Below are 14761 nucleotides of genomic sequence, written 5' to 3'. Positions count from 1 at the left end.
GGCACCAATGTTAGCACCGAATAGGGGATCGTGGAGGAATTTTATAAGGGGGCTATGCTCCAGACTGAATGCTGAAAGGCATAATCAGTCTTAAATGATGATGATGATGATGATGATGAATTTTACACATTTATTTCGTTATGGCTGATATGCTACTGGTTCATACCACAAACAGTGTCTTAGAATTTGTTTAACAAATGTAAACATGTTTCAATTAACTTAAAATTTATACATGGCTGGAGCAGCAACTGTGAAATCTTTATGAAGAAATTTCTTCCTGAAGATTTTTCTAATAGTAAAGATTTCAATTTATTGTTAAAATCAATCCTCTTACACGTACTTAAATAGTTTGATAGCTTGTTAAGCCAAATCAAACCACTGATGTATGGGCTCCTATGTCAGTTTTAATTTTGTTCTTTTCCAAAAATAGTTCTATTTAGTTCTGGTGTTGTAATCTTGCACATCACTGCACTTGAAAACTTCAGTTGATTGATGCATAAAAAATATAAACGGCCACAATTATTGAACTATATGAAAAAAAGTAAACAAGTTATAAACTAAGGCGTGCACACACTTTATTCAACATGTAAATGTCACTACAGACATTCAGATTTATGTTATGACTTGTTTGATATGCCTGCCATCATTGGCAATGATGTGGTGCAGATGATTAGTGAAATTCTGGTTGATCCGCTGAAATGTTAGAACATTGATGCTGTTCGATGACCTCCTGAATGGCTGTTTCCATGTCAGCAATGGTTTTGGGGTTATTGCTGTACACCTTGTCTTCAATATAGCCCCCCAAGAAGGAGTCACATGTGTTCAGATATGGAGAATGCCACACCAGTGGCAGTCCCCAAAGTGTTCCTGCAGGACATCACTCTCCTGCTTCAATGGCATTGAGCTCCATCTTGCATGAACCACATCTTGTCAAAATCTAGGTCACTTTGGATAATGGGGATGAAGTCATCTTCCAAAACCCTCATGTACCATTCAGTAGTCACTGTGCCATCAAGGAATATCACACCTTTTATTCTGTGAGTGGACATTGCACACCACACAGTCACTTGCTGAGAGTGAAGAGACTTCTCAGTTGTGAAATGTGGATTCTCAGTCACCCAAATGTGTCAATTTTGGTTATTGACAAACCCATCCAAATGAAAGTGGGCTTTGTTGCTAAACCAAACCATACAGTTCCCATCATGCCCCACAGCCAACCATGCAGTTTGAATGTCCTAATGCAAACCGTTCAGGAGTTTTATTTCATATATTTCAATAATTGTCACCCTGTAAGTATAAAGAATATATTGTTCAGTATTTGTGCTGCACAAATACTTCACAGCATGACTATCTGTGACCTATCTCATGTATAAGTCCTACTGCTGGTTTCTGTAACAGCAATATTTTTTTTAACGAATAGGATAAATTGCTATTCACAATAAGGATGAAAAACTGAGTTGCAAAAAGGCACAATGAAAAAACTGTTACACATTGAGCTTTTGGACAAAGGCTTCTTTAGAAAAGAGAACACACACACATTTACACAAGCAAGTACACGTGACTGGTGTCTCTGGCTGCTCTGGTCAGAACGCAATGGTGTTGCATAGAATGCCAACATCAATCCAGATTGGGATGGGGAAGGGGGATGGATAGCAGGAGGTGGGTGGGGGAAGAAGAGTCAGTACTGCCTGGTGAGAGAGAGGGGGGGGGGGGGGGGAGGGGAGAGTGGATGCAGGGACTAGGTGGTAGCTGGACAAGGCTACCATGCATAGTGTTGTGATGCTGTAGAGGGAAGGGGCAGAAACAGGGAAGTTACGGTATGGTAACCTATTGTCACCATGTGCCTACACAACAGTTTCTGCCCCCTCTGTCCTGTCGCTTCTCCCAGTTTACATACCCTCATTCTCATTATGCTCCACTGCCTGTCAACACACCCACTAAGCTTACCCCCTTCTCTGCACCTCACCTTTGCCACTCTCCATTTCTCCCATACAGCATACCAATGCTGTTCCTGGCAGTCTTGTCCAGCGCTCATCTAGTCCCTGCATGCTCCACTAGGCTACACTGACTCCTCTTCCCATACCCATACCCCCCTTCCCAGCCCCATTCCAGATTATTGCTCACATTCAATGGGACACCATTTCATTCTGGCCAGAGCAGCTGGAAATAGCAGTCATGTGTGTGTGGGGTGTGCTAGCTTGTGTGAATATGTATATGTTCTTTTTTCTGAAGAAGGCTTTGGCCAAAAGCTCAAATGTGTAACAGTCTTTTCATTGTGCCTGTCTGCAACTCAGTATGTCACCTTTTCATAATGTTGTTGATATTCCAACTATAACTTTCCATTGCTTAATTTTTTTTAAGTGGACATCAGCTGGGCAGACTCCTAATTCAGTCCAATAGTTAAGAAAGAGGCAAATTATTCCACAGTCAACTATTTTTGGTCTTAGACTAGGAACTATCTTGGTGAGTTGGATAAGGAGATACAAGCCACGACAAACTTTTTCACGTACAAAATTAACGTGATTTGTCCAGCACAGATTTTTGTCAATATATACACCTAGAAATTTACAACTTCCCATTTGTGTTGCCTTGATGTTGCGTGCATTATTTAGATTGGTGTGGTGCGAACTGCCTCTTTTAACTGGCAGTAATTGAGATTTTGTAGCATACATCTTGAGTTCCTGATCATTGAAGTATTTCATTAATTCTTTTAAACCACTAGAAGCAAAATATTCTAATTCCTTATGTTCTCTGCCATAGAATAAGTCTGAGGTATCATTATCATAGTTTATAACATGGGAGTTAATAGTTTGTACAATGTTGTTATGATACGTGAGGAAGAGGAAGAGAAAGAGAATAAGGAATTGAGCTCTGAGTACACCTAGCCCCATTGCCTAGCATCAACTGATAGTGTGAAGATTTAAAATTTTATCATCTAATTTGTTTGTCAGTTCAGTGCATAGCTTATGATTCAACATATATGTTGTTATAAGATGTGTGGACGGATCCACTCCATGACATGTCTTCAGTTTTTTAAGAAGTAAGCTATGGTTTACTATATCGAAAGCTTTTGTCAAGTCCAAAAACAGACTTGCAGTTTGCATCCTCTGGTCTAACAGACAGTACACTTCATGGAAGAACTGTGTAGCTGTTGCAGTCATGCTTAGCCCATTTGTAAGGCTATACTGAGAATCTATAAACAGTTTGTCTTTTGTGGAAAAGGCATAAGCTGGGACAAGACAACACTTTTGAGTATCTTGTAAAGATAGGAATTAGTGATATTGTCTATAGTCAGATACCTTCCTTACTTCCCTTTCTATACACTGGTTTTCTAAGACTCATTTTTAGAACTACTGGATACATGAAACTTCCTGGCAGATTAAAACTGTGTGCTGGAGCAAGACTCGAACTCGGGACCTTTGCCTTTCGCAGGCAAGTGAAACTGCGAGGACAGGTCGCGAGTCATGCTTGGGTAGCTCAGATGGTAGAGCGCTTGCCCATGAGTTTGAGTCTCGGTCGGGCACAAGTTTTAATCTGCCAGGAAGTTTCATAACAGCGCACACTCCACTACAGAATGAACATCTCATTCTGGAAACATCCCCCAGGCTGTGGATAAGTCACGTCTCTGCTATATCCTTTCTTCCAGGAGAGCTAGTTCTGCAAGGTTCGCAGAATAGCTTCTGTGAAGTTTGGAGAGTAGGAGATGAGGTACTGGCAGAATTGAAGCTGTGAGGACGGGTCATGAGTTGTACTTGGGTAGCTCAGATGGCAGAACACTTGCCTGCGAAAGGCAAAGTTCCTGAGTTCGAGTCTCGGTCCGGCACACAGTTTTAATCTGCCAGGAAGTTTCATATCAGCACACACTCCACTGCAGAGTGAAAATTTAATACTGGATACATGTTTTATCTAAAGCTGCAATTAGTCACATGGGTAAAATGTTATGAGATTACTTTTAAGAACATTTTAGTAATTGCACTGGATGTCCCACCCCATCCAGATGAAAACTTTTTCTTAAGAATGGATATTAACTTGTGAACTTCCTGCTCATTCACCTCTATAACTCCAAACATGGTACATTGAGTGGGGTGGCAAAGGGTCTCAACTTGTGCATCTATAATAGCAGTTGGTTGGTCAATAGGAGCAGTGAAATATTTATAAAAAAATACTACTTATAGTAATTGCGTTTTTCACAATGTTACCATCATGTTTTATGCTGAATGGTTCCATGTTCATCATCTTGGAACCTTTACAGAATTTGCCAGTTAACTCCCAGAATGCTTTACTTATGTTATAACAGTGCTCTATTGTTTTGCTGTTAATCTGCTTCCTAAGGTTAGTAATTTCCATTAAAATTTGTAGAGTTGTAGCTTTATAAAGCAGGTTTGATCATGTATACTCTGCCTGAGCCCAATCAGACTTGGTGGGCACTTGAGCCTAGGATTACTTTCATTTTGACAATGTTTAGCTACCTTATGACTATTGTCATAATGTCTCCATAGTAATCAATAGAATTCACTCCATTTGTCAACAGAGTCCTTTACCTCATGTATAGAATCCCATTTCTCCTTTTCTAGTTTATATTTAAAGGCATTAATATTTGATTTATTGAGAGTTGGTTTCTGAAGAACAACCTTTTTTATTTTTGGCACAGCTGAATTTGCGTGTCTATTACTTGACAAAAGTGCTCAGAGCAATGAATATCTAGACCACTGTAATTTACCTTATCAATAATATTTCTGCTGATTACATCACAATCTATTCTAGTGGACCATGTGTCTATTACTCTAGTGTTAGAGCTAATTATATTGGCAAAATTGTACAAGCTTAATACATCAGCGAGCTTCAAGTGTACTGTACTATTAGAAATTGCATGTATGTTAAAGTTACCAACTATAGTAAGGTCATTAGGGCCAGTCTTCGGGGCATCTATCCATAAAGCATATTACATCTGCATTTGGAGTCTGACATACTCCAATAACTTTATGCTTAACTAACTTGGATCATTACTGAACTTACAATGGTGAGGTGTTCAAGAAAAAGTATCTTTGAACTGTTATATGTTCACTAACAAAAGTTTCCACACACAAAATATACATAGTTGATAGCTTTTACTTTGAATATTTTCTTCCAGTGCTGGCCAATGATTCTACAGTTTTCATTTTTTGTACAAAAAATTTCAGAAATATTATTTATACATTTATAACATCAGCTGCCTGCATTGAACTTCAGTAACTGTGATTCTGTGGTATTGACTTTTGAGTCCTGGTTACTGAAATATCAGTCACTTGCGAGATCTAAAAATATGTGCAGGTATTTTTCTCTTATTCTAGATAGTTACAGACATCAAGCCAAACTTCCACAAGAGCCGTCACAACATTGTGATCTTTTTGAAATACAAATTAGGTCACTGCTAGAAGATGGTTATTTGGGAAGACAGCACTAAGCTATTAGCACTCTAAGGACGAGTTTAAAAAAAGTGTAAATCAATGAAAAATGTCTGTAATTCAATGCTTCCTCTTATATTATTTTTTATGTACTGGTCTTATTGCACTCCTTTTCAGTGTCCTAAAAATGTGCAATCTTTGATGCCACAACTCATGAGATTGTAATTAGTGTGATGACCACATGTTTAATAATGTGCCGAAAAGATAATCTCAACCACTAGAATGTACCATTTTTATTTATATCTTGCTCTTTTATTTCCTCCCATTCAAAGCCTTCATCTGTTGCACATTAGTGTATTGTTTTGATATTTAGATCTATGTCTGGCAGTATGGTGCCAGCTGGGGACACAAAATGCTTGTTGATAATGTTACAAACTGTTTTGTAATGGTAGGTCTTCATGTCTAATATTTATTGCTTCCCCTTCTGTATCTGTACATATTTTACTATGTGTGTAATGAGTTTCCAGAGGCATGGCTTACATTTGCCAAATGTGCTACTGCATTACAGTGGACTTGTTTGCTAAGATTTAGAAGCTATGATTATCTTTGAAAATGTGCAGTCCAGGAGATTTCTACAAAAAAATATATATATATATATATATATATATATATATATATATATATATATATATATATATTGTAGAAATCTCCTGGACTGCACATTTTCAATGTGTGTGTGTGTGTGTGTGTGTGTGTGTGTGTGTGTGTGTGTGTGTGTGTGTGTGTGTGTGTGTGTGTGTGTCTATATATATATAGATTGTACACATTCACACTGCACAGTTCAACAAACATTACTGTTTTTTGCACAACTTTCTGATTCCATAATGATACTAGTCATTTTCTGTTAATTTGGAAAAAAGTACACTTAGGTCTAATTACATGAATAAAAATTGAGGAATTTACATGGAGGTGACAAAAGTCATGTGATAGTGATATTCACATACACAGATGGTGGCAGTATTATGTACACAAGGTATAAAATGGCAATTGATTGGTGGAGCTGTCATCTGTACTCAGGTGATTCATTTGAAAAGGTTTTCAACATAATTATGCCAGCACAATGTGAATTAATAGACCTTGAATGCAGAATATTAGACAGAGCTAGATGCATGGGACATTCCATTTCAGAAATCATCAGGGAATTCAGTATTCAAAGATCCACAGTTTCAAGAGTGCTCAGAATACCAAATGTCAGGCATTACCTCTCACTACAGATGACACAGTGGCCAACAGCCTTCACTTACCAACTGAGAACAGCGGTGTTTGTGTAGAGTTGTCAACACTGCATGAAATAACTGCAGAAATTAATGTGGGACATAACAACAAATGTATCAATTAGGACAGTGAAGTGAAATTTGGTGTTAATGGGCTATGGCAGCAGACAACCAACATGAGTGCCTTTGCTAACAGCACAATGTCACCTGCAGTGCCTTTCCTGGGCTCGTGACCATATCAATTGGACCCCAGAACACTGGAAAATTATGATCTGGTCAGATGAGTCCCAATTTCAGCTGAGAAGAACTGATGGTAGGGTTCGAGTATGGTGCACGCCCCTTGAGCCATGGATCCAAGTTGTCAACAAGACACTGTACAAGCTGGTAGTAGCTCCACAATGGTGTTGGTTGGGTTTTCATGGAAGTGAACTGATTATTGACTGGAAACAGTAATGTTCGGCTACTTGGAGACCATTTTCAGCTATTCATAGACTTCATGTTCTCTAATTACAATGGAATTTTTATGGATAGCGGTGAGCCATGTCACTACCCCACAGTTCTTCAAAATTGATTTGAAGAACATTCTGGAAAATTCTAGTGAATGATTTGGCCACTCAGATTGCTCAACATGAATTTCATTGAACATTTATGGGACATAACCGAGAGGTCAATTAATGCACAAAATCCTGCACCGGAAACACATCTGCAATTATGGATGACTATAGCAGCAGCATGGCTCAATATTTCTGCAGGGGACTTAAAATGAGCTGTTGAATCCCTACCATGTAAAGTTGCTGCATTATGTCAATCAAAAGGAGGTCAAACATGATATTAGGAGGTATACCATGACTTTTGACACCTCAGTGTATGTAAGGCTTTCATGCAAACTTATTTTCATTTACAGACAAAATGATTTTAACTCAATACCATCGTACAATATGCATTAGATGAGTATGTGCCAAGTAAGATCATAAGAGATGGAAAAGAGCCACCGTGGCACAACAACTGAGTTAGAAAACTGCTGCTTAAGCAAAGGGAACTTCACAGCAAACATAAACATAGCCAAAGCCTTACAGACAAACGAAAATTACACGAAGCGAAATGTAGTGTGAGGAGGGCTATGTGAGAGGCGTTCAGTGAATTTGAAAGTAAAGTTCTATGTACTGACTTGGCATAAAATCCTAAGAAATTTTGGTCTTATGTCAAAGCAGTAGGTGGATCAAAACTAAATGTCCAGACACTCTGTGACCAAAATGGTACTGAAACAGAGGATGACAGACTAAAGGCCGAAATACTAAATGTCTTTTTCCAAAGCTGTTTCACAGAGGAAGACTGCACTGTAGTTCCTTCTCTAGATTGTCACACAGATGACAAAATGGTAGATATATAATAGATGACAGAGGGATACAAAAACAATTAAAATCGCTTAAAAGAGGAAAGGCTGCTGGACCTGATGGGATACCAGTTCGATTTTACACAGAGTACGTGATGGAACTTGCCCCCCTTCTTGCGGCGGTGTACCATAGGTCTCTAGAAGAGTGTAGCGTTCCAAAGGATGGGAAAAGAGCATAGGTCATCCCCGTTTTCAAGAAGGGACATCGAACAGGTGTGCAGAACTATAGACCTATATCTCTAACGTCAATCAGTTGTAGAATTTTGGAACATGTGTTATGTTTGAGTATAATGACTTTTCTGGAGACTAGAAATCTACTCTGTAGGAATCAGCATGGGTTTCAAAAAAGGTGATTGTGTGAAACCCAGCTCGCACTATTCATCCATGAGACTCAAGAGGGCCATAGACATGGGTTCCCAGGTAGATGCCGTGTTTCTTGACTTCTGCAAGGCATTCTATACAGTTCCCCACAGTCGTTTAATGAACAAAGTAAGAGCATATGGACTATCAGACCAATTGTGTGATTGGATTGAAGAGTTCCTAGATAACAGAACGCAGCATGTCATTCTCAATGGAGAGAAGTCTTCCGAAGTAAGAGTGATTTCAGGTGTGCCGCAGGGGAGTGTCGTAGGACTGTTGCTATTCACAATATACATAAATGACCTTGTGGATAACATCATAAGTTCACTGAGGCTTTTTGTAGATGATGCTGTAGTATATCGAGAGGTTGTAACAATGGAAAATTGTACTGAAATGCAGGAGGATCTGCAATGAATTGACACATGGTGCAGGGAATGGCAATTGAATCTCAATGTAGACAAGTGTAATGTGCTGTGAATACATAGAAAGAAAGATCCTTTATCATTTAGCTACAATATAGCAGGTCAGCAACTGGAAGCAGTTAATTCCATAAATTATCTGGGAGTAGGCATTAGGAGTGATTTAAATGGAATGATCATATAAAGTTGATCATCGGTAAAGCAGATGCCAGACTGAGATTCATTGGAAGAATCCTAAGGAAATGCAACCTGAAAACAAAGGAAGTAGGTTACAGTACACTTGTTCGTCCACTGCTTAAATATTTCTCACCAGTGTGGGATCCGTACCACATAGGGTTGATAGAAGAGATAGAGAAGATCCAACAGAGAGCAGCACACTTCATCACAGGATAATTTACTAATTGTGAAAGCATTACGGAGATGATAGATAAACTCCACTGGAAGACTCTGCAGGAGAGATGCTCAGTAGCTCAGTATGAGCTTTCGTTGAAGTTTCAAGAACATACCTTCACCAAGGAGTCAAGCAGTATATTGCTCCCTCCTATGTATATCTCGCAAAGAGACGATGAGGGTAAAATCAGAGAGATTAGAACCCACACAGAGGCATACCGACAATCTTTCTTTCCACAAACTATACGAGACTAGAATAGAAGGGAGAACTGATAGAGGTACTCAAAGTACCCTCCGCCACACACTGTCAGGTGGCTTGCAGAGTATGGATGTAGATGTAGAAGAGGTGCTAAGCTTCACTCTTTGGAACACAGGAGACTCTTTTAGCAGTAATTAGAAAAATGTGGAAAGGAGACTGAACAGGAAAGTAACAAATGTGTCACTTCAACTGATGTCTTTCATCCATACATGTACCACATCTCTGTCTTTATCCATTTATTTCTTTTATGCTGTATTAGCTTTTATTCTTCAAGTTCAATATTAGATATCCTCTTTGTCACTTTTCTGTAAATCTGACTCAGAGCCGCAATTTACTTACATGATTTTTCAGTAGTAGGTAGTTTTAGGTTCACTTCATTTTTATAATACTCACAGAAATACTTCAAACAGTTCTCTGTTGTATTAGAAATCATTTTTATATATGTCTTTGGTTGATATTTATTTTCAGCACTGTAACAAAGTGCTGAATTTGACAGAACTTATGGACTGACACTGTAAATGTTCTGCTTCTTTTACATCTGGTAGCATCTTGTATCTTTGCTTGTCTGGCTGCTGTTTCTCTCTTTTAGTCAGTTACTGTCCTTTTTTGCCTCATATGCAGTTCTGTTCTCAGTCCATTCTTATCTTCACTGTTTTGTCAGCTGGACTTCCTGTCACTTCTGATCTCTCAGGTCTTCAGATCTCATCTGTATCTTGCTGTTTTCTCTGTTATTCTGCACCATTGCATATCTCCTCTTGAGTGTGGCTTCTATGATTCATTCTTGAATAGTATTGTTTTCTCCTGTGTGTTCTTCTCTTTTATCAGTTATTATGAAAGCTAGTGATGTTGTTGTATATCCATGTTACTGATTTGTAAGTGCAAAATTTTTATCATTAAACTATGGTCAAAAGTATCCGGACACCCTAAGTAATACAGAACTGATCACTAGATGTGATAAGAGGTGGACCTGCCAGTAAAAAGCTGGCAGGGAGTTTTGTGTTGCCAGCACAGAAGCAGTAACAGCAGAATGGATCGGTCAGGAATCAGGAACATTTCAAACTTTCTAAAACTGCCCAAGTTGACTGTTGGTGATGTGATTGTGAACTGGAAAAGTGAAGGGACACCACAACTAAACCAAGGTGAGACAGGCTTCATGTTCTGATGGACAGGCACTGTTGAGCATTGCAGAGTGTGTGTCTAAAAAAATTGCTACCTGCATACATCTAGCACAATGACTATGCATTGGCATTAAAATGGGGAAGAATGGTCAATTGGCTCCTCATAAGGCACACATTTCTGTAGTTGATGCTATGCAACACTTGAAGTGGTGTAAAGAGCAATGACTCTGGACATTGGATGAGGAAACAAGTGATGAATCATGTTGTACTTGTGTCAGTCTGATGGAAGAATGCGGGTTTGGTGAATGCCTGGAGAGTGTTATCTGCCATTGTGTGTCATGCCAATGGTGAAATACAGGGGAAGGGTTGTTACAGTAAGGGTGCATTTTTTGTGGTTAGGGTGTGGTTCCTTATTGTGCTTAAAAAAAACACTAAATATAGGAGGATATGAATGTATTTTACAGCATTATGTACTGCATACAGGAGAGGAACAGTTCAGAGATGATGACTGTTTATATCAGCTTAATGGATATGCCCTGTCATAAAGCAGCACCTGCGAAGCAATGGTCTATGGACAACAACATTCCTCAAATGGACTCATCTGCCCAGAGTCCTGGCCTGAACCCAAGAGAACAACTTTGGGATGAGTTAGAACATCAACTTCATTCCAGGCCGAAGTGTCCAATATCATTAACTTCTCTGGTTTCAGCTCTTGAGGAAGAATGGGCTTCCATTCCTCCACAGACATTCCAGACACTTCATTGAAAGTGCCTCCAAAAGGGTACAGAACTCCATATTAACATCCACTAATAGGTGTCCGGATACTTTTGAAAAGATAGTGTATTTAAAAGTATATTTATGTTAGAGAACATTTTCATTATGCAGATACAACATTATTTCAATAACCTCTCACATATGGACAGACACATACAAGACCATTACACACACAATGTAGAAATTAATCTAGAAAATATCTTCAGGTTGCCTGATAATATGTCCATCGAGGAAGGTGCCCTTATTCAGCCACTTTCAGTTGGTGTTCAGGCATGTTTTAAGGCAGAAGTAACACTGGGATCTGTTGTTCTGATAACTGGAGCTGGTCCTATTGGGCTTGTCACACTTGTTGCAGCAAAAGCAATGGGAGCATCTAAGGTGATCATCACAGGTATTACCAAAGAATTTACTTACTTTTCAGAAGGAACACTGTTATTTATAGCAAGTTTGCTGAAATGACCGTATTTTAAGATGCTCTGTAAGCTGTGTGTTTCTTTATATAATCAAAATTGGGATGTTTCACTGCCAAGCCACAGCATCAGTGAAAGGCTCTGCTGTGGCTGCCAACAGGCACACAGCATAAAGCATAAAACTCTGTTGTGGCTGGCAGTGGCTTTGTGACAGTCAGTACGTTAATATGCAGCAGTACAGATAGTCAGTGCGTTAATGTGCAGCAATGCAGATATTTTCAACCCAAATGTAAAGAAATTTGATTTGTTAATTTTTCTTTAATGTGTTCAGGAAACTTCCCTGGTTTTTACTCCATGTGAGTACAAGTAGATGCCACAAAAACAAACAGACCAGGGCCCAAACTTATGTTTTCATCATAAATGTGTTAACCAATGGTTACTTCATTAACAAAAGTTTGATGACACCCAGAAAGAAAAATGTAAATATTCAGTGGGAGTGTGAATACAGTTCAAGTGCAATACTCAATGTGTGCTCACATGGAGAAATACAATGAAGTTGCCAGGCCATGTGAAAGACATATTAACTTATCCATCTGAAGATGGTTTTCAAATACAAATTTGAAACTGATCTTGATGGAAAATATCAACATAGCACCAAATAAAATATAATTTTATTAAATACACTCCTGGAAATTGAAATAAGAACACCGTGAATTCATTGTCCCAGGAAGGGGAAACTTTATTGACACATTCCTGGGGTCAGATACATCACATGATCACACTGACAGAACCACAGGCACATAGACACAGGCAACAGAGCATGCACAATGTCGGCACTAGTACAGTGTATATCCACCTTTCGCAGCAATGCAGGTTGCTATTCTCCCATGGAGACGATCGTAGAGATGCTGGATGTAGTCCTGTGGAACGGCTTGCCATGCCATTTCCACCTGGCGCCTCAGTTGGACCAGCATTCGTGCTGGACGTGCAGACCGCGTGAGACGACGCTTCATCCAGTGCCAAACATGCTCAATGGGGGACAGATCCGGAGATCTTGCTGGCCAGGGTAGTTGACTTACATCTTCTAGAGCACGTTGGGTGGCACGGGATACATGCGGACGTGCATTGTCCTGTTGGAACAGCAAGTTCCCTTGCCGGTCTAGGAATGGTAGAACGATGGGTTCGATGACGGTTTGGATGTACCGTGCACTATTCAGTGTCCCCTCGACGATCACCAGTGGTGTACGGCCAGTGTAGGAGATCGCTCCCCACACCATGATGCCGGGTGTTGGCCCTGTGTGCCTCGGTCGTATGCAATCCTGATTGTGGCGCTCACCTGCACGGCGCCAAACACGCATACGACCATCATTGGCACCAAGGCAGAAGCGACCCTCATCGCTGAAGACGACACGTCTCCATTCGTCCCTCCATTCACGCCTGTCGCGACACTACTGGAGGCGGGCTGCACAATGTTGGGGCGTGAGCGGAAGACGGCCTAACGGTGTGCGGGACCGTAGCCCAGCTTCATGGAGACGGTTGCGAATGGTCCTCGCCGATACCCCAGGAGCAACAGTGTCCCTAATTTGCTGGGAAGTGGCGGTGCGGTCCCCTACGGCACTGCGTAGGATCCTACGGTCTTGGCGTGCATCCGTGCGTCGCTGCGGTCCGGTCCCAGGTCGACGGGCACGTGCACCTTCCGCCGACCACTGGCGACAACATCAATGTACTGTGGAGACCTCACGCCCCAGGTGTTGAGCAATTCGGCAGTACGTCCACCCGGCCTCCCGCATGCCCACTATATGCCCTCGCTCAAAGTCCGTCAACTGCACATACGGTTCACGTCCACGCTGTCGCGGCATGCTACCAGTGTTAAAGACTGCGATGGAGCTCCGTATGCCACGGCAAACTGGCTGACACTGACGGCGGCGGTGCACAAATGCTGCGCAGCTAGCGCCATTCGACGGCCACACCGCGGTTCCTGGTGTGTCCGCTGTGCCGTGCGTGTGATCATTGCTTGTACAGCCCTCTCGCAGTGTCCGGAGCAAGTATGGTGGATCTGACACACCGGTGTCAATGCCTTCTTTTTTCCATTTCCAGGAGTGTATATATGAGCATTATCCCCGAGGGCATGCAGCTTTACTGTGTGGTTAAATGATGATGGCGTCCTCTTGGGTAAAATATTCCGGAGGTAAAATTGTCCGTCATTCGGATCTCCGGGTGGGGACTACTCAGGAGGATGTCGTTATCAGGAGAAAGATAACTGGGGTTCTACGGATCGGAGTGTGGAATGTCGGATCCCTTATTCGAGCAGGTAGGTTAGAAAATTTAAAAAGGGAAATGGATAGGTTAAAGTTAGATATAGTAGGAATTGGTGAAGTTCGGTGGCAGGAGGAACAAGACTTTTGGTCAGGCAAATACAAGGTTATAAATACAAAATCAAATAGGGGTAATGCAGGAGTCTGTTTAATAATAAATAAAAAAAATAGGAGTGTGGGTAAGCTACTACAAACAGCATAGTGAACACGTTATTGGGGCCAAGATAGACACGAAGCCCACGCCTACTGCAGTAGTACAAGTTTATATGCCAACTAGCTCTGCAGATGATGAAGAAATTGAAGAAATGTATGATGAAATAAAAGAAATTATTCAGACAGTGAAGGAAGATGAAAATTTAATAGTCATGGGTGACTGGAATTCGGTAGTAGGAAAAGGGAGAGAAGGAAACATAGTAGGTGAATATGGATTGGGGCTAAGAAATGACAGAGGAAGCCGCCTGGCAGAATTTTGCACAGAGCATGACTCAATCATTGCTAACACTTGGTTCAAGACTCATAAAAGAAGGTTGTATACATGGAAGAAGCCTGGAGATACTGACAGGTTTAAGATAGATTATATAATGGTAAGACAGAGATTTAGGAACCAGGTTTTAAATTGTAAGACATTTCCAGGGGCAGATGTGGACTCTGACCACAATCTATTG

At 40.6% G+C, this 14761-nt stretch overlaps 1 protein-coding gene across 1 annotated transcript in view; it reads left to right on the top strand.

Annotated features, from left to right (window-relative positions):
• LOC124805269 (sorbitol dehydrogenase-like) overlaps positions 1–14761 on the top strand; it is a 139174-nt gene that overhangs the window by 87718 nt on the left and 36695 nt on the right. The window contains exon 5 of the mRNA XM_047265779.1: positions 11578–11762. Coding sequence (XP_047121735.1) covers positions 11578–11762 — 185 coding nt within the window. The remainder of the gene's footprint in view (positions 1–11577; positions 11763–14761) is intronic.

The sequence above is a fragment of the Schistocerca piceifrons genome, chromosome 7 (assembly GCF_021461385.2).
Source record: "Schistocerca piceifrons isolate TAMUIC-IGC-003096 chromosome 7, iqSchPice1.1, whole genome shotgun sequence".
NCBI classification, from domain to species: domain Eukaryota; kingdom Metazoa; phylum Arthropoda; class Insecta; order Orthoptera; family Acrididae; genus Schistocerca; species Schistocerca piceifrons.
Note: the sequence above shows the minus strand (reverse complement) of the source record. Positions and strands in the feature narration are given on the sequence as shown.